The sequence below is a fragment of the Pagrus major genome, chromosome 5 (genome assembly GCF_040436345.1).
Source record: "Pagrus major chromosome 5, Pma_NU_1.0".
NCBI lineage: Eukaryota > Metazoa > Chordata > Actinopteri > Spariformes > Sparidae > Pagrus > Pagrus major.
The window spans coordinates 9,204,644-9,228,987 of record NC_133219.1 but is presented as its reverse complement, the minus strand read 5'-3'; the positions used below and the strand labels follow the sequence as shown (position 1 = coordinate 9,228,987).

The following is a 24,344-nucleotide window of genomic DNA, read 5'->3' as shown; positions in this document are numbered from 1 at the left end:
GGAGAAACTTGCTCATCAAACTGTATCTACGTTGACATGGGATTATAATAAAAGGGAAAACTTACATTGAAGGCACTTGATTGACACAAACTGTATATTTGTACTGACTAAAGATCAACCCAATACCCAGAATAAATGTTAGCTAAATACGTTTTGTGGTTAACGTAAAATCGTGGTTCAGCTTAAAATGCCTGTTTTAGTCGCCACGATCACGGATGGCGATGGTCTGACTTCCCTCGGGTCTCCTTACAGAGGTCATGTTATGCTTTTTAGCCTTTACTTTATTGTGTTATAGCATTTTTGTGCATGGAAAAGGGCCAAAGGGAGTTGGTTTGGAGTCGAGCCTTTACTCCCATAACTTATGTGTGTCACTATGTAACAGTCGTTATATATATGTATATATATATATATAATATATATATATATATATATATATATATATATATATATATATATATATAATATATATAATATATATATATATTATATATATATATATATATATATATATATATATATATATATATATATATATATATATTATAAAATATATACGGCTGTACCGCAGCCATGGTTACTAGCTGTAGCAGTGTTATTTCAGATCACACTACCTTGCTCGGCATGGCCCTCCCAACTCTGCCTCTGATTGGCTACATCCTGCCCGTTACGTAATGCACAGGTGCAAATCTCATTAAAGAAGCCAAAACGGAGCGTTCAAGACACCGTGTGTAAAGGGGCTCTGCAGCAATGCACCATATAAGAAAATGTGATTAAAACTAAAGTATGTAAGCCTATTCTACTAGGACCCCAAAATAAAAGTATAAACCTGAAAATTTGCATAATATGACCTCTTTAAAAGAAGAAAAATGGTTTTCACGCTACATAAAAGTCTTCCCAGATTTGTCAGCCTTGTAATAATGCCACCACCATCTCCTGTGGGTGGCAAATAAGCATATAATGTGAACGTGATATGCCACGTTTAGTACAAATGTCAACCTTGGACATATCTGTGGTTTGCAGAAATGTTAACTGCTAACAATATGTCCTGGTGACTAAGCTGCATAGATACCAGCCACCAAGATCAATATCCGTGCATTATTCCCTAAAAAATGAATGTCACTTTATCCGGATCCGCACCAAAAGTTAATGGGGTCTATTCAGGGACGAGACCCATCCTCCATCTAAGTTTCCTGGAAATCTGTTTGGTAGTTTTTGCAAAATCGTGCTGACAAACCAACCAACCAACAAATGATTGGGTGACATAGGTGCAAAGATAGAGTCATTCAGCATATTCTTTGATATTTTACAGTGTTGAATGATCATGTTGTTGAATAAATGAATCATGACGTCACCCCTCCAGGTTGACATCAGCCTTTTGGGATGGAGAGCACAGGCAGTGGCTGCGCAGCTGAGCTCACCCCTCCATGTGTGATGCATGAGGTGAATGGTAACGACACGGGTCAGGTCTTCGAGGTGGCGCTGCAGAACGGCTCCTCCAACCGCAGCCCGCAGTTTGTTGGTGTGGAGTTGCTGCAGTCCTTCAAGCTGCTCATTATCCCCTGCTACACTCTGGTGGCTCTGGTGGGCATCTTTGGCAACTACCTGCTCCTCTATGTCATCTGCCGCACCCGCAAGATGCACAACGTCACCAACTTCTTCATCGGAAACCTGGCCTTCTCCGACATGCTGATGTGTGCCACGTGTGTCCCCTTCACACTGGCCTACGCCTTCAACCCACGCGGCTGGGTCTTTGGCCGCTTCATGTGCTACCTGGTGTACCTCATCCAGCCTGTGACGGTGTATGTGTCGGTCTTCACTCTCACTGCTATTGGCGTGGACAGGTAAGTCATAGAGAGCCAGAAGAAAGTGGACAGAATATAAATAAACCTGGGGAATTCTGTAGAACCTCATTTACAGTCATCCTGCATTTCATTCACATATCTCACAGTGTAATGTATAGTGGAAAGTTTTAAGTCTGAGGCATTTATTCAGACCAACTTAGTCACCCTGTTATAAACTGCATATTATAAAGAAATTATACTGTGTATAACATCTAATGAAATGTGACTTTTTCTTGAAGCTAGCCCTGACAAAGCTTACATTCTCTGAGTTTCTAGGACTCTAGTGTACAAATGCAAGCACAATACAGGCACATTTACAATGGTTTGAGCCACATCCTTATTGAAAATATAATATTATATAATAATAGATTTTATTTTGGGTTACTACTAGAATAGGTTTACATGATTTAATTCTCAAAAAAATCATCAGTTTTCTCATACTGTCTACAGCACTGTACTCCCCCTCTGCCTGAGACGCTTTGTTTTAGCTCCTGTCTCTTTAAAGCTGGAGTTTGTAGAATATGTGAAAAACGCATGAGACTGGGATGGAAACAACTGCGCTCCCCCCTCCGCTCCCCGTTTCGACTCCGTAGCTCCACACCGGTCTCGTGGACGCACGCGACTGTGGCACTCACGCATTCACGTCGGAACTTTTCTGTCATACACTTGCCATGGCCGAATTACAGGTAAGAAAGTACTTTACCTTTCTCTCGTGAACAAATTGACCGTATGAACAAACAAATATTACTTTTGCACTGTTTAGAAGAGCGATAGAGACCGACAACAATTATTTCTTGCTAACGTCTCAGCATGACATAGCCTACATGTCTGGCACTAATAAAGCCACGATATTTGTCATACTGACTTATACAGCATACTCTAATGACAACAGCAACACTTATATATCACGGGAAAGAGGTGTGAATGCTAAGAATAATAAAACAACATATAACGCTAAAGTAAACAATTACCCCCACATGCACGGACTATCGGAGACAACCACTTTGTCGTGTATATATAACGGTATTGACAATACATTTGACGTTGACTTTGGCTTTGACTTGCTTGTAGCTGTCGTGAGCCTTTGGCTACGGTTAGCATAAAGCTAATCAACTCACAACATTACTCGTCAATTGTGACCACAAACCGCCTGCTTCATTAGATTCACGGTCATTTCAACTACACAGCCAATTACTACCACACATTTAGATTATTAGCTACGTAAAACTTGCATTGGAGGCTCACCTGTCCAGGAGAAGAACAGCAAGCTCAGTGTGCAGCTTCAGCCCGATGCTATCGCTAAGCTCTCTCCACCTCGGATATGCTTGTCCAATGTTTACACGCGATTTATTCCGTCTATTGTCACTCTCCCTCTTAGACTCTCGTTTCTCTACATCGGTCTTCCTTTTTTTGGCTTGCTTAGCCGTGTACGCTTTTGTTGGTAATGCCCGGATAGCGGCTTTTCCTGCCGGGACGTCTGCCATTGCACCTTCACCAACGATGGAACGTGAACGTGCATCGACTTTGGTCGAGCAACCAATAGGAACGCCCAAAACAGCTTGCTCTGTAAAATGAACTGTGATTGGCTGAACACTGACGTCACGGCACTGATTTTTTAAAGCCTGAATACAGAGCCAAGAGGAGACACAAGTCCAGTGTTCTGTCATAACACTATGAATTACAATATGCTGAAAGGTTATTATTGATTTTTGACCAAATGACGCCTAAAATAACTTACGCACTCCAGCTTTAAGGCCCCCCTCCGAATACCCAGTCTCCTCTGATTAGTCCGTTAACACATGCCTGACCCAGCACTGCTAACATCAATGGAGTAGCTGAGCTAAATTAATTCTTATGTGCCAAACTAGGCATAAACTATGCAAATGTGTGACACGGTGATGTAGTGTGATGTCACAAAGTCACAGAATTAAAGGCGGGACTACTGACGAGGCGTTTCAGCAGCAGTGTCTTCTGTGGGAGAGAGGAGCTTCTGTCGGTGTGGACTTTGACCTTTTTAATTTTCAAGATTTTTTTACATGCACAATAACCATTATAACATAGTAAAGGGAAAAAATGAAAGAGCTTCTTAAAGCTTCAATGATGTTCAATTTTGCTGATGTGGGGAGGCCACAGATATGTGATATCCTGCTATATTCATGATGCCACTTGAGAATTTTTGGGCTCTGTTGGAGGGATGCATTTACATTTGCTACTGTGAAAAAGGCACAGTATTTCAAAATGGCTGCTTGCATCATTACAATGCAGATGCTTTAAGGCCCCAAACATGGCTGCATTTATATAGCGCTTTTCTAGTCCTATCCTATGATTCAGTGCTTTACAACACTTGCCACATTCACCAATTAACACAAACATACACTGATGGCAAAGTGTGCTATGCAACATACCAATTTTGCTCATTAGAGGTGACATAGCTCCCTCCCACACTTTGTTTACGAGCCATTCACTCAAACACTCACACACCAAGGACACTTTGATCAGACCAAACCACTGACTTAACAATTAGTGGATGATCCGCTCTGCTTCCTGAGCCACAGAAACCACCTTTGTTCTTTTGTTATACATTTAATTTACATGTAAAACAAGCTGATAAAATACGTAGTTTAAAAACAGCCATTACTTTGACCTCAAACTACACTGCAGACTAACACTGCGTGTAAATGACAACTTGACTGTTCTTGTGAGTGAGGATTTTTTCTATTGTGTTGGAAACTGTCAATATGGTGTTGGCCGTTTATCAAACTAATACCCCCCACTGCTCTCCACTCCAATGTTTTATGCTCTTAACACCAAGCTGTGTGCCAGAAGCTCAAATCCTGCTTTGTCTGTAAAAACCTTGGCAACAGTGGCAAAGCTGAACTGATTTTTTGTGAAGTTAGACACATAATTCTTTTTGGGTTTTTTTGTTGGAAACTGCCAATATGGTGTTGGCATCAATCTGAGGTCATTTAGAGGCTGTATTACCTGTGGTGCTTAACAGCTGTACTGTCACCTGCATGTTGATTGCTGTTGGCAAGCAGTTCTGCTCCTCTTTACTCGTGCAATTAACTCAAGTTTGGCATGTTTCCATAACTTTTTTTGAACAGTTTAGATGGATGGATCAAATCTGATACAAGTCTGGTAACATTAACCAAGGCTTTCCTCTTCTCTTCTTCTTCATAGATACTATGCCACAGTTCATCCACTGAAAAAGCGCATCTCAGTCTTGGGGTGCACCTACATTCTGTCGGGGATCTGGCTGCTGTCTTGCGGTCTGGTAGCTCCAGCGGTGGCTCACACCTACCACGTGGAGTTTAAAAATGAAGGCTTCACCATCTGCGAGGAGTTCTGGATGGGCCAGGAGAGGGAGCGGCTGGCGTACGCGTACAGCACCCTCTTCATCACTTACGTCCTGCCTCTGTCTGCGCTCTGCATCTCCTACCTGTGCATCTCTGTCAAACTGAGGAACTGTGTCGTACCCGGCCACCGCACCCAGAGCCAGGCGGAGGCGCAGCGCATGCGCAAACGAAAGACCTTCCGGCTGGTGAGCCTGGTGGTGGCGGCCTTTGGCTTCTGCTGGATGCCCATCAGCGTGTTCAACGTGCTGCGCGACATTGACATCGACCTGATTGATAAGCGCTACTTCCTGCTCATTCAGCTGCTCTGTCACCTGTGTGCAATGAGCTCATCCTGCTGTAACCCTTTCCTCTACGCCTGGCTGCATGACCGCTTCCGTGCTGAGCTCCGCAAAATGTTCACATGTCGCCGTCGCATCGGCATCTCGGCCAACAACTGCGCCACAGCCAGCGTGGTTTTGTGAAGCTCCTGGGTTACAGGCTACTGTTGGTTAGTTCATGATTATACTCATCTCACTTTGCTGACAATCAGGTTAGCAGAATTAGATAAGTGTAGATGGTACGATTCCCATGTCTTTAAGGTAATCAAGCTGTTATCAAAGGTGGCTCCAGGCTCCCGCCTAAATGTGTAATTAACCATCGTCTTGGGCATCGATCAGAATGCAGGGAGAGCCAGGAAAGATTTCATCAAATATGAATTGGAGCACAGAAACAACACATGCATGGACTTGCGTATCAAAGAATCAAATAAAGTGTTCATGTTCAAGTCTCATGTCTCTAAATAGATAAAGCTAAAAGAAACAGGAAACTCCTCTTACCGATACTGCCACCTAATGAGAAGGTGAAAAGAGTGAATTAGTTGGTGTGCAATCTTAAAACAGGGAGTGCTCAGGTGAACTTCATCAAGTGAACAAGGTGTGACCAACAGTGAAGAGCCAATGAGTGATCAGGAAAAGAGATGAAAGGAAGTGAGGTACAGGAAGTAAGGTGAGGAGACAGTGTGAAAGATGCTCACTGCACACTCCCTGTTCTCTGAAGCAGACCCGTAGGCTGCATGGTGTCTGTTGTTGATGGAGGGTTAATGGCTCAGATTACACACACAAACTCAGCCCAGTCGCCAGAATAAACTGTTTGCAGTCAACATTTCTGCAAACCACTGATTCGTTCATATTTGTATGTGTCATAGGCTTTGTACCATATTGACATTTCTAAAAAACACTCAACATACAACACTTTTATTTTGGAAGGTAGAGGGGATGGTGGTGGAGCCAGTGACTGTACATCGAGACTGCATTTCTACATTTGTAAGTGTGAAACTGGATATTTGGATATTTTGAAGGAGACCTCGGGACATCTCCAGCTATGTTTGCGGCAACCAGAACAGGTATTTTAAGCCAAAACCATGATCTTTTTCTAACCCTAAGCAGGTGGCTTTTGTGCCTAAACCTAACCAGACCATAAGCACAGTCTCGTCACAAAATAAAATTCAAAATTGAACCTAAAGAAATGTAAAGTTGCACATATCTGTGGTTTGCAGAGAACATTTTTTCAACATTTTTTCTGGTGATTGGGTTGCACACAGTACGAGGAGTAGAAGAGATACGGTATACTGTATGTTCTAAATGTTTGTTTAACTTTGGTTAAGTTTTTCTTCATTATGCTTATCTATGTCAGGGATCATGTACAAAAAGAGATTTTGCTAGCCTGCTACGAATTTCCATCAGCAGTCCCATTTGCTAAACTCTAGTTTATTCGATTAAGGGAGGACAGAGGTCATTAAAAGCTTTATTCTTTAGCTTTTTTCTTTCACATATGCAGATAAAAAAACCTTGTAAATTCATTTGTTGTTTAAAATTCAAACTGAATATCCTGCCTGCCTTTTGTAAAGATTTAACTCATCTATTTTGGTAACGTCTCTTTCACATGAGGCCAGTTTATTTGGCAACATCTTGTTGTATGATCTATGAAAAACAAACTTCAGAAAAGACGAGGCTTGATAATTTCCTCAAACAGCTGGGCACTGTATTTTTTTGCCAAACGTTTACCCAAGAAAATAGTAAATAGTGAATTTGTTGGGGACTGAAAATAAAGCTCCTGGGAAGGCAAACAATGGAGTTGTCACTGTGATGAGCACTTGTATTATGGTAAAAATATGTAGATAATATTTCATATGTAAGTTCTATTTCATCCATCTGCTGTACATATTGTAAAGAAATTAATTTTAAGTAATTGCAGACACAAACAAACTGGTGAAATAATTAGTGTCTTTATTTCAAATAAAAATCAGATTTTGCTCAGCATCACTTGTTTCAGACGTTTTACATCGAGTGAAGTATCATCAGCGTGTCAGACAAACAGTCCAAACATCAGGCTGCACATTCTTTAAGCTCCAAGTCCAAAGAGAAGAAGAGAGGTAGCCAACAAACTGTCCATCCAGCAAATCAGACAGAAAAGTCATGAAAAAGGTTTTGAAGGCACAGGGCTGTACATTCTGAAGATTAATATTGCTATCATTTCTGCCCAAACATAAAATAATAGTCATATAAAGGCATATATGCAGGGTTCATTCATTAGTGTAGTTCATATACAAAGACAAGGCTGGTTGGTTATAATTACAGATACTGTTACTATTGCTGCTCCTCTGATGATTACCTTTTGATTATCTCTTGGTTTTCATTTTATAAATACAACACAAACAGTTTGATTCTGTATGATTACTTGCATAATATTTCTGTGCACAGCCTAAATTACAACCACAAAAAAAGAAAAAAGAACCACTGTGTAATTCAAACTGTATACACTCTGAGAAGCTGCCCATTTTATTTATTGCTGGTTTTCTAAATAAGACCTCATTGAAGCAAAAATAGGCACAATGTATCTTTTTAAGGACTGGACGACGAGCTGACATTCGACTGTGGTGAGTAGAACAAGGGAGGAATGTTAAGAAAACACATGCTAACCATAAGGATAAACAAAGAAAATAAAAAATAAGACTTAAGTGGTGGAGGGAAAAGTCAATGTGCACTTGATATATAAACAGTCTTAATCTGTACTCAGCTCGTAAGGTCATAATTATTTCATTAGTTATGACCTGAAGAAATGCATTGAATTATAAATTTAATGCAAACATATTTATAAGAGAAATGTTACATTCTTACCTCATCAAGGTGCTGCATGAACTTGTGGTGATTGTTTATGTTTATAATCATTAATCACACAGCAATAAGTTACACAAAGCACAGTGTGAACAGCCAGATAATAGTTTAAAAAAAGATTCTCCGTATTATTAGTTTATCAAATAAAGCTCAACCCAAGTGTCATCAGGTATGGTATATAAATCAAGATGTTGAATATGTTTCAATGTAACAAGTTTATTTAAAGCAAATTCCAGTACCTTAGTGTCAAAACATATACATTCATTTGCCTATAAAGATTCTTTTCCTTGCTTGTTATTAAGTAATCACCAAATGTTATTAGTTCAGAGACAGTTTTACAGCATTCTCAAACAAATCTGACTCTGAAACTGAAAAAGTGCATATGCTCCAAGACCTTCATAGAGATTGTGTCTCTCAGTACACAGTACAAACACACACGACAAACATGACCAGGTCCTTAAGTGGGAAGAAGCCATCGCCTTACACTGGCTTTGCGTTGAGAGAATGTAGGATGGAGGGTTTCTCATCTATGACGCGGACCAGCAGGTTGTCGATGTACTCCTCAAGCTCGGTGATTTTAGCGTCCTTCCTGGAGAGGTCGGTTTGCTGCTTCACCACCAGTGTGATCAACTCTTCCTGTGTCAGCTGGGTGTAAGGGCCACTTTCCACTGTGTCTGCCGGCTGAGGGGAGTGAGGAGAAGCTCATACAGTAAAATTCAAGGATCAAGGATCGTCTTTATTGTCATTCAGACTATACACCAGACCAGCAAACAGAAGAACAAAATTACGTTGCATCTGGCTCTCAAATTGAAAAGGCAAAAAAAGACGTAAAGAAATATACTATAGAATAAACTAAGAATTCTGAATAAATCAGAAGCATATACAAAGTTAAAATACAAAAGAAAACTACATCTGCTGAGTGAAAAAACAAAGCTAGTGGACCTTTTGATAAGACATTTTTATGTCATACTGCTATTTATCGATAGTCATGGGTGTTGCTATAACGTGTGATGAAGTCCAGGATGCTGGCTTGTTAATATTTTTCTATCCATCTCTGTTCCATCTATCAAGCAGCACTCAAACATCGTTCAGTCTGCACTGAGTTTGAAAGTGAATCTGAAGTAAAAGATATTAAAAAAGTGACCGTTGTTATTGGCTTTTGTGTCACTAATAACTGAGCCTTGTCAGCTGCTTTATGCACATGTGAGATGAGAAAGCAGCGAGATGTCTCACTCCTGAGTAACTTGTGTTGACAGTTCTGGAAAAAAAATGGTGTGTCTAATTCAGACTGCTATTGATCAAGACATTTCAAAACAAGTTTAATGTCTTCTGGATTAAGTCTGATGAGGTATATGGTCAGCAAAAAAAACAACAAAAAAAGGCAATCCACTCTCAATCGCCTATTTTACCTGTGTTTAAAAAAAAATAAAGCATACGTGCTAATTTCAGTGTAAAAGTGGTCTAAATGTGCAGGTGTTTTGGTCCTAGTGTGTCATTTATGTCAACATGGCAGTACCTGAATTTTCCCTGGTGTGCTGTCTCGGACCTTTATCTCTTTCACAGCAGGGGTGCCGAAGGGATTCTTGCTCTCAACCGTGCTCATGGGCTTCACAGGATGAGGCCTGTAAAGAAAGTGCATACGCTGTTATTACAAAGTCTCATTACCACAAGTGAGAACAATAATATGCACAGAAGCTCCACAGAAAATAATAAGAAACAATATTGTAAGAAGAATAAAAGGATTAAATAATTCAATCTAATGTTTTGCAAATGCTCCAAATCATATTCAAATCCACTATCCAAAATTAAACTCAAAAAGGAGGAAAGAGGCCCAGAAATCACAAGCTTTCAAAACAGTCACACCCAATGTCGATCCCAACACCTTATCTGCCTTCACATACAACAACAGCAGGCGGATGCCATATACAAAGTCAAGATAAACAGCCTGTTCAATCTCACCTGCGTGGAGTAAAGGCTAGCCCACCTCCATTGCTATTCTGAGCACTGACAGGCTGAGCCTCAGAGGGTGAGACCCACGCCCTCAAAGGCAGCTTTCCCCCAGACAAACCTCCTGCCAGAGGCTCTGGTTCCTCCATTGCTACCTGGAGGGACTCTGTGAGGTTAAAGGTGAAAGGTTCAGCTCCAAATGGATCCTCTCCTCCATACACCTGGCTCTGTGCCGTCACATCAGCTTGAAGCTTCGGTGTGAAAGCCTCCTTGGTGATATTTTGTGCATTGAGGCCTTGATTAGCTGTGGTTCTGGTTGATTCTTCTTTAAATGTGGGTTCTTGTCGAGACTTGGACGTCTTATTATCAGGCTGAGTTTTGGAAGGAGGAGTCTGGTTTCGTCTCTGTGAATTGTTTCTTTGGAAAGCCTGACTGTCTATCTTTGAGTCATCTTTTTCCCTGTGCTCACTGTGTTTGGTTGAATCACTGCCGTTAAAACTAGCAAATGGATCCGTCAGTTTGTCTTGATTAAAAATGCTATTGATATCATCTGCTGTCATTCCCCGATCCTCAAGTTTCTGCTCTTTTTGTACATAATGTTTAAAAAGGTCATCGACTTCTTGGTTCTGCTTCACCTGAGCCCATTGGTCTTTGGCAAGAAGATCAGCACTGGGGAACGGATCAAACTCTGCAAAGGTCTCCTTCACCTGTCTGCCTTTTTTGTCCATGCTGCTCACACTTGAACTAGATAACATCTGAATGTTACTGTTCATGTTTTTGTCAGAGACGACTACTGTCACAGCAGAGTCTTCCTGTTGTTCTGGCTCTTTGCCACTCACCCTCTGTCTGGGTTTGGCTGTGGGTGCCTCTTTGTTCACTGTGACTTGTACATTTCTTTGATCATTTGGTGTTGTAGTATCCATGTTCATTGGGCTAGATGCTCTGACTGCAGGTGATGGACGTAACACCTTCCGTGCTCCTTCCCTGGACCTCGCTGAAGTAATTTCTCTGCTTGAAGCATCAGTGTTCACAGGTCCTGGTACAGCAGACGGATTAGGCCTCATGAGAGATTGTTGGGGAATATTCTGGCTCTGTCTTTGACTGGAATCTGCAGCTGGTCGAGGTTGTGGGGGTGCGACTTTTTCAGGGGGAGCTGGGGCCGCCACTTTTTTGGTTGACACAGATTTGGTCTCCTGAGGTTGTGTTTGGTTAGGCATCAAAGCAGGTCTCTTCTGTGGGAGTGAACTGGGTTCATGCTCCTCTGGGCCGTCCACACTCATTTCTGGACCCAGAAAATCAGATGGAATGTCCATATGTCTCTGATTGACCTCAGCGATGATGTGGTCCCATCGAGTTTGCCCTTGTACTCCGTGTCTTTTCTGAGGAAATAGGGTTTCATAATCAGGAAGTGGTAGAGACATTTTTTTGCCTTGCTGCGGGCCATCTACGTATGCAGGGTTATTGATTTGATATCCTCCAGTTTGGGTGCCATGCACTGGATGAGAGGGTGGCAGGGGGGCTCTTTTCTTCTTATCCGCCATGGTGGGTGAAGATCCCGCAGAGGATAAATTCTCTATGCTGCCAGGAGGGGAACCAGACAGGCTTTGACTTATGTTTGATGGAGCCAGGGACGAGTGGAGGTTGGAGAAAGTATCAGGGGACTCGGATGGGACACTAGAGAGGGTTGACTCGGAGGTGGCTGGGGAAGGACACAGCTGACTGGGGGTTCGGCAGTCAGCGGGTTCAGACTCCAGAGATTGAGGCAATCTGCCGAGGAGTGAAAACAAAGGCCTACAGGTCAGTGTGACCATCACATCACCTAATGTAATTTCCACCAATGTACAACCCGTCACCAATTAAACTAGCATCTCACATGTCAACAAGTCAGTCACAAAAACTATATAAGGCCCATCTACAACCTCACATAATTTAGCCCATAGAAAATTCAATATTTACTCAACCAATAGACACTTTCCTAAATCTGCACTAAACAAGGCTTCCATTAAATATGATAAATTCATTTGTTGATAAAATGGTCCACCATCAATGTCAAAGGCACAACCTACACACAGAACATCTAAGATTCACATGCCTTGCGGTTACCATTTCTATTTTTAGCTGCGACTCTCATGTTGAGGAATTTTGAATGTCCAAATGAAAAGACGACAATGTGACATCTCTGCTTTGAGATTATCCCACTTTGATTAAAGGTAGTCCAACATAGCATCAGAATATCCCAACTAAACAATACAAACAACTTTAAAACCCTAAAAACCTTGAAAACAAGGACCACTGTAACATAAATGACAAGAGCAAGATCAAGCCCCTTACCATTATGACTCAGGTATGAGAAATCCAGTCCAATCCCAAATCAAAAAAAACACAAAAAAAACAAAAAAGAACAAAATGCAATCACCCAGCACGTCCGCAAAGACGGTAAGACTGTGGCTCAGTCACTCCTTATGAGCTCTGTTCAGTCCACTACCTGTTCCACAACATCCTCAGAAACACAAGTCACACCCAGACTCTCATCTGTACAGCGCCCAAACTGGTCAAACAGGTCCACCAACCGCTTGGTTTTGGTAATTCAAGACAGTCACAAGGTTGAGCCAATGTTAACAGAAACAGAATGGAAAGTTGTGAAATTTTCAAGTTACAGTGTTGACAGACATTGTATAGCGCCAAACTAAATAATCAGAAACAAGTGTTTTGGTTCTGTTAAATAAGATTTCTCACTGATATGTGCGTGGATAACAAAGAGCAGAAGAAAACAACTACTTTGTTGCTTGCAGGGTAAGGCCTTTTGGTTAAATAAAATGCACATGTACAACCATCAAGGCATCATTGTGTGCTGCTTCATTTGTGATCCTACTGAAGGCAATATTCTAATTGTTGTTAGGCAAAGCTAAGAATAAAGTGACTCCAAGCAACCACAAGTGTCCCAACCAAGTGTCATAACACTGATATAACAGTAATATTATTACATAACATTAATGCAGGGTGAAGCTGGATTCAGACCAAATCAGGTATGCCAACGGTTAGTGCAGTGTTGTGTGGAGATGTGGGAGGACACAACCGGGAGAGTATCATTGTTGTGTGCTCTAATTCTGCCGGCTCCCCACTCGGGAGTAGGGCAGCACAATATGGTAGGAAAAAAACTCCTATTGTGATTAGTTTGACAGATATGGCAAGTGGGATTTGAATCACAATGAGTGGGAATTATACTTTGTGCGTTTTACAATTTTAATTTATACTGAAAAGGGTTAGTTGGGGTCTGTACCAAACAAACACATTTTCTTACATTTGGAGAACAAGATTTGTCCAGGACATCTCTGCAGCACTACAGAGCCTCATCATAATGCTGTTTTGTCACACATTTTACGTTTATCAAAAAATGTCCTGCCTCTTGTAATCTGGATATTGCCATATTGAGATTTCGATAATATTATGATTAATCGTGCAGCCATACTTTCAGAGATACTTTCTCTATCTGCAACCAGTTTGCAGAGTATTATCCCTCCCCTGCTGGTGTAGTGTCCTGGCAGCAATGTCGTTTGAGGCTCCAAACAACATGATAGCAAATTGGAGCAATTTGGCAGACCTCTGAATGTCTGGCATGTGTCTTTTTTGGCCTATGTGACAGTATCTGTTTCAGCCTGACACAGAACATCTCACTGCAAACAGCACTTATAATATAAAAGTGTCCATTATAAGTATTATAGTTGTAGACTATATTTATAGAATGCATTTTTAAATTTAGTGTTTGCTAGAACACCAAAACTGTTGACCAGTCAGTCTGATTGCCAGCTTACTGTATGTGAATTGCCTGTGCAGTGTGACATTGGGTTGTGTTTCTCCAAAACACACTAGCAACACCTGATTTGGTCTGAATGAGGCCTTACTGGTTAAGAGAACCAAATAAAAAAAGGCCTACCTGGGTTTGACTGCAGACACTTTAGCAGTGCGGTTGAGGAAGACCATGGCAGAGGGGGTTTGCTGGTTGCGGCTAGATTTCGGCTGATCAGCTGAAGGATCTGAGCTGAGGGAGATGTCCTCAAACGGGTTGGTGGAGTGGTGGGAGATCGGTTGTTCGGGGTCTTTGGAGTCACTGCGAGGGCCTGGTGTGGGTAGTTCCTCTTTAGTGTGTTGCTGGACCTCCTCCTTTTTCTCCTCCTTCTTTCTGATCATTCCAAACAGAGACGTCAGCCTGTCGCTCATGGAGGCCTCCTCCTGTCGTTTCTGCTCCTCCGCTGCTGCTTCCAGCATCCTGCGTTCTTCCTCTTGCTTTCTCCTCTCTTCCTCCTCCTTCTGTTTCTTCCTCCTTGCCTCATCCTCAAGGAAGCGTCTCTTCCTCTCCTGTTCATCTTGTACTCTGCGCTCCTCCTCCTCCTTCAGTCTCTTCATCTCTATCTTGTATTTCTCCTCTTCCTCCAGCTTCTTGGCCTCTGCTATGCGCCTTTCTTCAGCCTGTCTTCTCTCCTCCTCCTCTTGATGGCGCTGTTGCTCCAGTATTGCCCTATCTGACTCTATGTGTATGGAGGGGACAGGTACACTTCTGAAGGAATCTGGATCAGAGGTGTGTTTGTGGATATCTTCCACAGATCCTTGGCCTGAGCTGTTCAAACTGAGAGTAGATCCACTCTTGGACTCTTCCTCTGTGTACACATGGTTGCCATTGATGCACAGGTTGTTCAGGTCACTGTTACTCTGCTTGGAGCGGCCGAGTAGGGAGAAAGGACCTTGAGACACCTTGCTGTCAGAGCTGCCTGTTCGCTTGTGTCCCAGGAATTTGAATTTCTTCTTACCTGTGGGAGGAGAGACAGTGAATCATGATGTCATTGTGGACATGCAAAGCACCTTTATTTACGTTGCGCTGAGTAAACAGAGTACACACTGAGCAGAGAGAGATAAAGTTACCTTCGGGAGAGTCAACATTAAGGCCAGACGAGCGGCTGCCACTGAGAGATGAATTCTTCTCAGGCAGCGACCCCAGCGTAGACATGGACTGCGAGATGTTACGCTGCAAGTTTGATTTTGGAGCAAAGAGTGTTTTGAATTTAGATTTCTTTTTCATTCCTGGAGACTGATTGAGTGACTGTGAATCTGCCTCAGCGTCGCTGTCGGTGAGGACCTGGCTGACGGAGGGAACTATAGCTGAGGCAGAGTCAGAGAAGCCATCCTTTTTCTTCCCACGGACTTTGTCCTTGAGCTTGGAGATGCGGGAGCGTGGCTTGTCCTGCATAGAAAGGTCAAACATGCTAGCTGACATGTTGTTTCTCATAAATTGGATATCAAGCAGCACCTCCCCTCGCGCCTTGTCCTCTTTTCCAGTCTTGTCCACCAGCTTGTACCAACTGAAAAACAAAAGGGACAAAATGAAACAGATGTTTAACGTGGAATTTTTGCATCATAGGAATTTCCTGAAAATAAAAGATAGGCTTGTATATCATTAAACCACAATAAACTCACATTTAATCGGGTAATTTAGCCTCGTATTCACCCTTAAAGAATGTAATGAAAAAACTGAACACAGCGTGTTAAGCCTTATTGCAGACAATGAAGATTGAAATGAATTAAGATGAAGAATAAGACAGATCACTGCCATTGTATCAGATACAAAGGCTCATCAGAGGTTATTAATGGGTTCTGATACTGCCTTCTGTTGGGCAAAATAACATTTTTAGATCAACTGCTTAGTTGTTTGAGAGATGATAATCTCAAAGTCTAAACTTCTGATTAATAGCTTAATCAATCAGGCAAGTAAAACAATCGCTTGTTCTGATTTGCCATGCTTTCAAAGCAGGTTAATTAATTAGGTGTTTCACTGAAAAAATTAAATGAATGAAAATGATCTTTAGCTGCAGGCTTATTTATTCACATGTGCTCGAATTCACACCAATTTGAAGACTCTTGCATTGTGGACTTTGGCTACTTGATATCAACATTTTTCATTTTTTTATTTATTTTATAAACTAAACGATTCATCCATTAATCAATAAAAGGACAAATTAATCCATAATGGAAATACTCATTAGAGGCAGCCCTACACAGCAGATTAAAGTACATATAAATCTTCGAGTTTAATTGTGTGTAATTAGTGATACTACAACCCAGAAAGCTGGATTGGCACTACAAAACTGCCATGTAAAGAAAAAAGTAATGTATGGGCCCACTTAAACTCAGATTAAATGAGGTTAACGCTGAATAAATCAAGTGTAAATAAATCCAACAGAAATGCCTTGGTCTCTAACAGCTCTGACTTTAAATGCTTCAATTCAGACTGCTGTGTCTTGTTGACCTGAGACTGATAGGTATCATTAACTAACATACAGCTTGTTCCAGTTCCTGTTGCGAGAGCCATGCCAACCATAGATAAAGCCTGACAATTACAGCTTTGTTCAGGCCCCCCCCCCCCATGTCCTCTTTGTTGCACAGGATCAGCACTTATTGTCGGCAAGGGAAAGGTCGGAGTGTTCTGGAGAGTCCTTTCTACAACCATACCATAACAGGCAATTAGTGCCATTAACAGATGCTTTCTGCTTGTATAATAACAGCCTTGCTATTATTAGCTGACTAATACTAATACTGTAGCAGGAGTGCCCATGGTGGTGAGCCTTTCCCTTTTTGAACTCTTTTGTTCCACAGCAGAGCCCTCCGACTGTTAACTTACTGTTTTTGTTACACACATTTCTTTACACCGAGTTCACGTTTTCAACACTCATCAGTCATTTCTCATTACAGACATGCAGCTCTGCAAAGCAGTTAATATAACATCCAAAATGCCTTTATACAACCCAAACACTTCATACACCTCAGGATCAACTCTTATACCAAAACGCTGACGACTTTTGCTTTAACATTTGTCTCTCAAAGTAAAACTTTATCGCTCATTACACAACAACCTAAAGTAACATTAACAACAGGTAGAATTAAAGCATGCATCACTTCTTTATTGCCTGGTTTCTATTTGACAAGAAAAGAATCAACTGCTGCAAAATACTTCAATAGGATTTATTTGTATGCTGTTTTTTGCATACTGATAATAATGCAAAATACCTCAATACACCTTTTTCCCCATCAAGATCTATACATTATTCCCTGAAAAAAATACATCCCTTTATCCGGATCCACACCAAAAGTTAATGGAACTATTCTGGGATGGGACCCATCCTTCATCCATGTTTTGTGAAAATCTGTTCATTTGTTTGGTTTAATCCTGCTGACAAACCTTAGCGGAGTTAACTATATGTATTCATTATACATACTTGCATAGGATAGCTACAGAAGAAGAAATTCCAGCACAACAGTGCTATCACACCTGTGAAAAAATATTTTTGCACACCTAATCCATCACTGACAACATTCTGCAGATTATGTCCACACATCCAGCATTGACTGCATCCAAGAGGGACATCAGATCATCTGGCTGTGTGGCAATCATAAACTTTCCACCTCCATGAGGAAACTAATTCCTCTGTGGGTTTGAGGTATGTAGAGTAAATTGGAAGGAAAACTGACACCATCCTGGGATGGGCTGTAACCACTCTGTGACTGGAGGCAAACAGTGAAATGCTGCACAGTCACATACAGTTACAAAAACTTTCTGGATTCTGCCTCATTTGCCACCTATCCTGAGTTGGCTTTAATAGTGATGCAGATGCAGCAATTTGCTTTCTAACTGGAAGTCATTTTGTGGTTTGGGACCATTTTTGCGATAGCAAATGTGCAAAATGGACTGTAAATCCACAGAGATTTGGTAGTGGTTGAGTTTGAGTAAGAAAACATTTCATGGTGTTTTTTGTCTAAGCACTGAAAAGGTATCATCAGTTTAGTCCATATTGACTACTGTTGTGCAGCGTAGACTGTGTGAAGAGTTTCAAAAAGTGAACTCAGAATTGAGAAACGCATTTCACCAACTGTAAAAAAACTGACATCACTGTGTGATTTCCTCTTTGATCATTTTGTAGAGTTATATGTGAGCTCTAATAAGGTTTAATCTAACCTTGTTAGAGATAAACGGAGGAATAGTGACAATATCTATCACTAAATTTAAATATAAAGCATGGTGAGGCATTAACCAGACAAATATCTACAGTTCATATTGAGTTTACTGCTGCAGCATTCACATTAGTGTCATGCACTGTAGCCGACATCCAGACCGGCTCCTCTGAGGATAACAGTCAGGAAACAAGGTTGGGAGTGAACCAACATTCCTCAAACACTCTCCAACATGCAGGGAGGAACGTGATGTAATGAAAGTTACACTGAGTCGAATTCAAACATCCCTCAGTCCCCACCCTAAACCAAGCATGCCAAGACAAACAATCCCTAACTAAGTCAAAGCACAAGGACAGAGAGATCACACTTTCTCAAGCCAATCAAGAAGACTGTTGTTTGTTGTCCTGTCTATGTGGATCACAGCAGAGAACACACCATAGATGACTGTACACACACAATGCATTGTTGTGATTATGAACAGACGGGCAGGGTGAACATGTTCTGTTAGCACAGAACTAAAGACGCACGCTCTCACTGGTCCTGCTGGACTGGTTCCCTCTGTTAACTGTCAAGGGCAGTTCTCCTGTCTCATGCATAATGATTAACAGGAGAGGCTTTATTTACCCTCTGAGTCACCACAGTGGATACAGCCAGTAAAATGAATAAGTACTAATACTGTAAAATACAGATTCCAACAAAATACAATTTTTACACATCAGGATCAGGATCGTCAGGGAGTAACATAATTTTTTTTTTTTTAAACGCCACTGCAGGAAAGTTTATAAGATCGTATTTTGTTTGAAATTTCTTACCATGATTCTCATGTTGGATGAATAAACATGATACATCCGTGTGGGAAATATTTGGTTTCTTTGTTTACAACATAAATATTGTAGCTAACGTGTCTCAACACATGAACCTGACTCTGGAGAACCGGCTCTGCAAGAACTGGATCTAATCCAATATTGTAACTGAACAATTCTCATAATGGATTGATTGTTGAAGTCATTTTTCAGAACAAAAAAACAAAAAAAAAAAACGGCAAACATTTGTTGGTATACAATTGTGAGAATTTGCTGCTTGAGTTACCAAATGTGACTGTAAACTGAATATCTTTGGGGTTTTAACCACTGGTTGGGCAAAAACATGTCTCGTTGTGCTTCAATGCATACTATGTGTGGTTTGTCTCTTGCTGTTTTTCAACACAACATTTAAAGTTACAGGAAGTGATTCTGGAGAAAGATAGTTGAATTTTGAGTCTCATTCCCAGACCACAGAACACAGCAGAGCACTAAGAAAGATATAGGGAGAGGGCAGGGTCTGTGCAGATAAAAACACTTCCTGCGTGTGAGGACAGAGAGGGAATATTTTTGTATGAGACGATACATTACATTTTCGGAAACCTTGAAGGAAATTCTGACTCCTAAGAATGGCAATTTTGCACAGCTTTCTGACATTTTATAGACCAAACAAATACTTGTAGTCTTGTAATCTTAGAAATAAGCTTGAAGAGTGATTAACAATAAAATAATTGTTAGTTGCAGCCACAAACATTACTGGTTACAAGACATTACTGGTAGACTTTAATCAAGGATTCTTAAGTCATTTGTAAATGTAAAAAATGCACTTGAATAAACCCTTTAAATCCACTCACACTAGGGCTGCATGATATGATTGTGATCAATTTTTGCATCACAATTTTCATTTGCACAGAAAAAACTATTAAAATCATGATCCTGTGTAAATTGCTGGGCTCTGTACCAAATAAGCATGTTTTCTTACATATGGAGAACAAGATTTGTAGGCAAGGGCATCTCTGTACCACTTAGTCGCATAATATACCTTTACCAAAGAATTACAGCTTCTTTGGATATAGCACTTAGTCGTATTGAAATTTCAATTCTATTTCAAAATATTGTGCAGCCCTAATAACAACATGACTGTAACATAAAACTAATCCTTCAATTGAAATAGTCACCTAGTTTTTCATGAGAATGTCTGATGACATGTGACAGTGACTCATATTCTCGCACAAACTCAAATATAAAGACCCAATAACCTCATTTCATCTTGAATAGGCTACACTGTTTTGTCTGAGAGGCAACAGCAGAGTTCCCTCTCAGCAGAATAACAAAGTCTTCGGTGTCACGCCCTGTATCAGCACTATAGAGACGTGGGATAGTAATCGAACACCGCACGCTTCAAGGCGAAAACAGCAACATCCAATACCCAGCCTGCATACTGGGTCTTAAGGGAGACAGAGGGAGCAAGCCAAGCTGAGGAAGACTGCAGGAGTTCAGACTTGGAAAGGAAAGTGCAAGGAATTAACTTTACCACGATAGTGTAAAAACCTACTGAGCAAACACAAGATAACGTTTCAGATATGACTGTACAATAATCAAGTGAATGAGGTCATAATAGCGTGTTTCCAGGCTGTCCTTGGTTGAGTGATTACTAAGAACTCATAACCAGCACGTCACTCTTTCTTTACCAAAGGTCATTTTGATATTAAAACCCACACTTGGAAAGTTTTACTACTGTGGTTAAAAGTTGACAGTGTCTATTTTGAATCATCTTTATTTTAAAACCTCTCTTACATAACAGGGAGTGTACATACATCCTAATTCAACACTAATGCAATGTTTTATTTTGGTTCCTGTTACACCCATGTTACACCCATGCTGCGTCAAACCAAACATGTCATCCTGACTCATTAACGTCTCTGGGTGTGAGCAGACGTATTCTTTGTTAGTAAATAGCCCTGAAGAATGTTACAATAATAGCAGCAATGTGAGAAAATGATTTTTCCAATTAGGCCTCCATGGAAGAGACAGAGTTCACACCAAGGTATGAAGTAAAAGCCAAACATTAGTGTTGGTCCAACAGAGAGGGAGAAGACAGGGGGAAGTACTGAGATAAGAATAACCTAGGACTGTTTTTCCACCATCACCATACAGTAGTTTCTGCTTTTCCTCTCAGACAGCCACTGATAAGAGGGGGGAGGGGAGAGAGAGTCCATCACTATGTTTTGACATTTTAAGGGCAATAACTAGCTTTTTCATATTTGCTACCTGTTAAAAGACCTTGTATTTGCAGGATATATGAGCAAAGGGTGTCATGAAAAAACTGCATAATTCATTTGTGTTTCTATTTGTCTCTGAAACTAGAGATCAAGGATTGATGCATAATGTATTGGTAGGTTTCACAGTTTATGCATACAAGCAAATCAAGGAATGCTCTTAAATGATCAGAGACATGGTTTAATAATAAATATGTAAAGGAAGCTTATACAAAGAGCAGCTTGAGAACAGCTACAATGTGCCAAGTATAAATGGATTTTTATTGATGCAAATTCAAAGACGGATGTCTCAGGTTGTATACTAAAAATAACCTCTGCTTGTGTAAAGGTTGTAAAATGTCTCATATATTGGGTAAAGTCCAAATCATCATTGGACTACCAGATCAATAAAATACATAATCAGGAGGGTAGAAGTAAGCCACAACAGTTTCCTTAACGCTTCTTTAAGGTGCACTATGTAGTTTAAGGTCAGACATTTTAATCAGAAGAGAAAATTATGCATTGCCTGATTTTTAATCTTCATATTCTTTCTTTTACTTTGCTTATATTTGCAGGACCAATATAAGAAACCACCCTTTTAGCTTCAAACACAGTTCTGGGGACCTTATTCCCCTCTGACGATGGCTTGTTTATAGAAATACATCAAATAAATACCTTACCTTATTAATATTGTAAAGTTTGCCTGTAATTGTTTTGAGTCCTTTTAGGTCTGCTTTGCAATAATCACTCAGGGCAAATTAGTTTTAAAGACAGGGTGTAATAATAATCATATATTGATCATTACAGTCAATCAAACTCTGGGGGATGGGGATGGGGTTGGGGGGCCCAGGGGCTCCTTAATGGTTGTTTACTGACCTATTTATTTGCAGATTGCAGTTCAACCATGCTTTTAAGTGTCATGATGTTGCCTAAAGTCAAACATTATAGTTATTGGTATTGGACTGTTTATGTGAATGGATTGCTTTCATTCTGTAGAGTTTCTGGAGACTTTATGGGGTGAAGCTGCACTGTAAACAAAGTGGAATTAAGATAAAGTCTGAGCTACAGCTTACAGAAGAAGAAGGAAAATAATTCTGCTTTGTTTACCTGAAGATGGTGGATAACTTTGTGTAGTTCTGAACTACTACAAATAACCTAACACCCAATACAGATGTAATGTTAAGAGTGAATTTGAAACAGGTTAGGTCCATATCACAGCAGTCACTTACTCTGACTTTTTGCGAGACTTGTTGTCGTGCTGATCCAGGAGGTTTACCACAGCCTGACCCAAGAACTTGTCGAGCCCCACCTGAGCTCGGTGCATTACTATGACATACAGCGTGCAGCGTTCAGCGTTGCCCGGGTGGAAGAGGGGCAGGTCAAACGAAGCCTCTTCTTTCCACACTGGGGCGATACTTTTCTCGGCCACCGAGGTAGAAAACTTGTCTTTGGCCACCTGGATGATGGCGTAGGCGTCGTTGGTGCCATTCTTGCCCTTCACCCGCAGGCTCCGAGCCTGATGCACCGTTACCTGGACACTCGTCGGGAACCACTGCTGGCTCTGGTCGGCCAGAGACATCGCGAAATCCGTTCAGCTTTACCAAAAGTTAATCCGAATCGTGTTATAAATAGCTCACTGCGTCTGGAGGTTGGTTAACCTCTTCCTGAACTCCCCTTTTTCCCCTTCGGCGTCCTCTGCGGCCGGAGGTTTGGGTTACCTAGCTTCACCTCAGTTCAGGAAGCTCAGTTTCGTGTCGTAATACTTCTCTCTTCTCTCCGTCACGTAATATTTAAACCTCTAATAACACTTAAGTTGAGCTAACACTCGGTTAACCAACTTTGAGCTGGTACTAGTCTGAGTTACCCACCCGGGACATCGCTGCGGTGCGAGTAATTCCTTTAAGAAGCTTTCATGAAAACAATTCTCGGAGTAAAACAGCCCACTTCCCTGATGTTAGCAGTTCCCACCCATACTCTACAAACTGCCGCCTGATTGGCTGATATTTCTGTCAGTTTGTTGGAGCCCGTCAGTGATTGGACGGTGGTGTAGGGGGGCGTTTGGCTACGGTGGACCGTTAAGTATCGTCATCAGACACTGATCAGGAGTCAGTTTACCCTCGTTGAAGTCATAGAAGAGTTAAATGGGACAAGGACTGATACTGAACTGAGCTCAGTGATGCTATTCTGACACTTAAAGAATAAAATATCCAGGCAAAGTATTTTTCTCAGTATTTTTTAATTTTAGGTTTAGGTTTCTTGAGAAATGTATTAATGAAGTAAAGACTGCAGGGAATTTAATCATAATAGGCAAATAAGGTAGGCTATATGAAAATTATTTTTCCTCTAATCAACAGAGTTGTTTCGGCACAACAAAACTGATAAGATGATAGTATTTTCTATTTGAGGAAGTTCAAGGAACAGTACGTTCAGGTGAAGTAATACAATGTGAGTCATCCAGAGCAAAGCAAGATGAAGTCACTCCGTCTTTTATCTTTCAGTGACATCTTGGTATCTGGAACTTGATATAGTCACGGGCCTTTCATCATGACGTGTAAGACATAATTGATTTCAGGCAATATTCCTTAAATAGTTGATCATTTCTGGGGCATAAAGTCAAGAACAAAACCTTTCATATCACCACATTTTCATGGGTTTTTAGAGGGTTTGTAATATTCAAAATAGAGTACACATCACTACAGACTGTTGAAGAAGGCTGGGACATTTGGCAGAATTTAACATTCACTGATAAACAATGAGAAATGTGAATTATTGAAAAATCTATTGAAAGTTGCTCTATCCTTCACCACCATTTTGTCACACTTTAGGAATCTATTAGAAATGAATTATGTCTTTTCAAAAAGTGAATTAAAATGTTTAAATGAACATTTGGTTAATCATGAATGCATTCTACGTCTTGGAAATTACCAGCAAAATCATAGTTACTGATACAGAGGCAAAAGTCAAGATTAGATCAAGCCGCTGCCAAGGTTAA

At 40.8% G+C, this 24,344-nt stretch overlaps 2 protein-coding genes across 3 annotated transcripts; one reads left to right on the top strand and one right to left on the bottom strand.

The window, feature by feature from the left end:
• Positions 1-1,380: 1,380 nt before the first annotated feature.
• Positions 1,381-5,658, top strand: prlhr2a (prolactin releasing hormone receptor 2a). The gene is made up of 2 exons (XM_073467148.1): positions 1,381-1,841; positions 5,022-5,658. Exons 1-2 carry the CDS (start codon positions 1,381-1,383, stop codon positions 5,656-5,658), a joined length of 1,098 nt encoding a protein of 365 aa, XP_073323249.1.
• Positions 5,659-7,441: 1,783 nt separating this feature from the next.
• rab11fip1a (RAB11 family interacting protein 1 (class I) a) lies at positions 7,442-23,284 on the bottom strand. Of its 2 annotated transcripts, XM_073466020.1 has the most exons (6): positions 22,582-23,277; positions 15,214-15,650; positions 14,231-15,101; positions 10,309-12,063; positions 9,866-9,971; positions 7,442-9,030 (listed from the first exon to the last, which is right to left on the bottom strand). In XM_073466020.1, exons 1-6 carry the CDS (start codon positions 22,929-22,931, stop codon positions 8,830-8,832), a joined length of 3,720 nt encoding a protein of 1,239 aa, XP_073322121.1. In that variant the 5' UTR covers positions 22,932-23,277; the 3' UTR covers positions 7,442-8,829. The 2 variants fall into 2 exon arrangements, with proteins under 2 accessions (XP_073322121.1, XP_073322122.1); XM_073466021.1 differs by lacking the exon at positions 10,309-12,063 and having other exon boundaries at positions 22,582-23,284.
• Between the last annotated feature and the right edge of the window lie 1,060 nt (positions 23,285-24,344).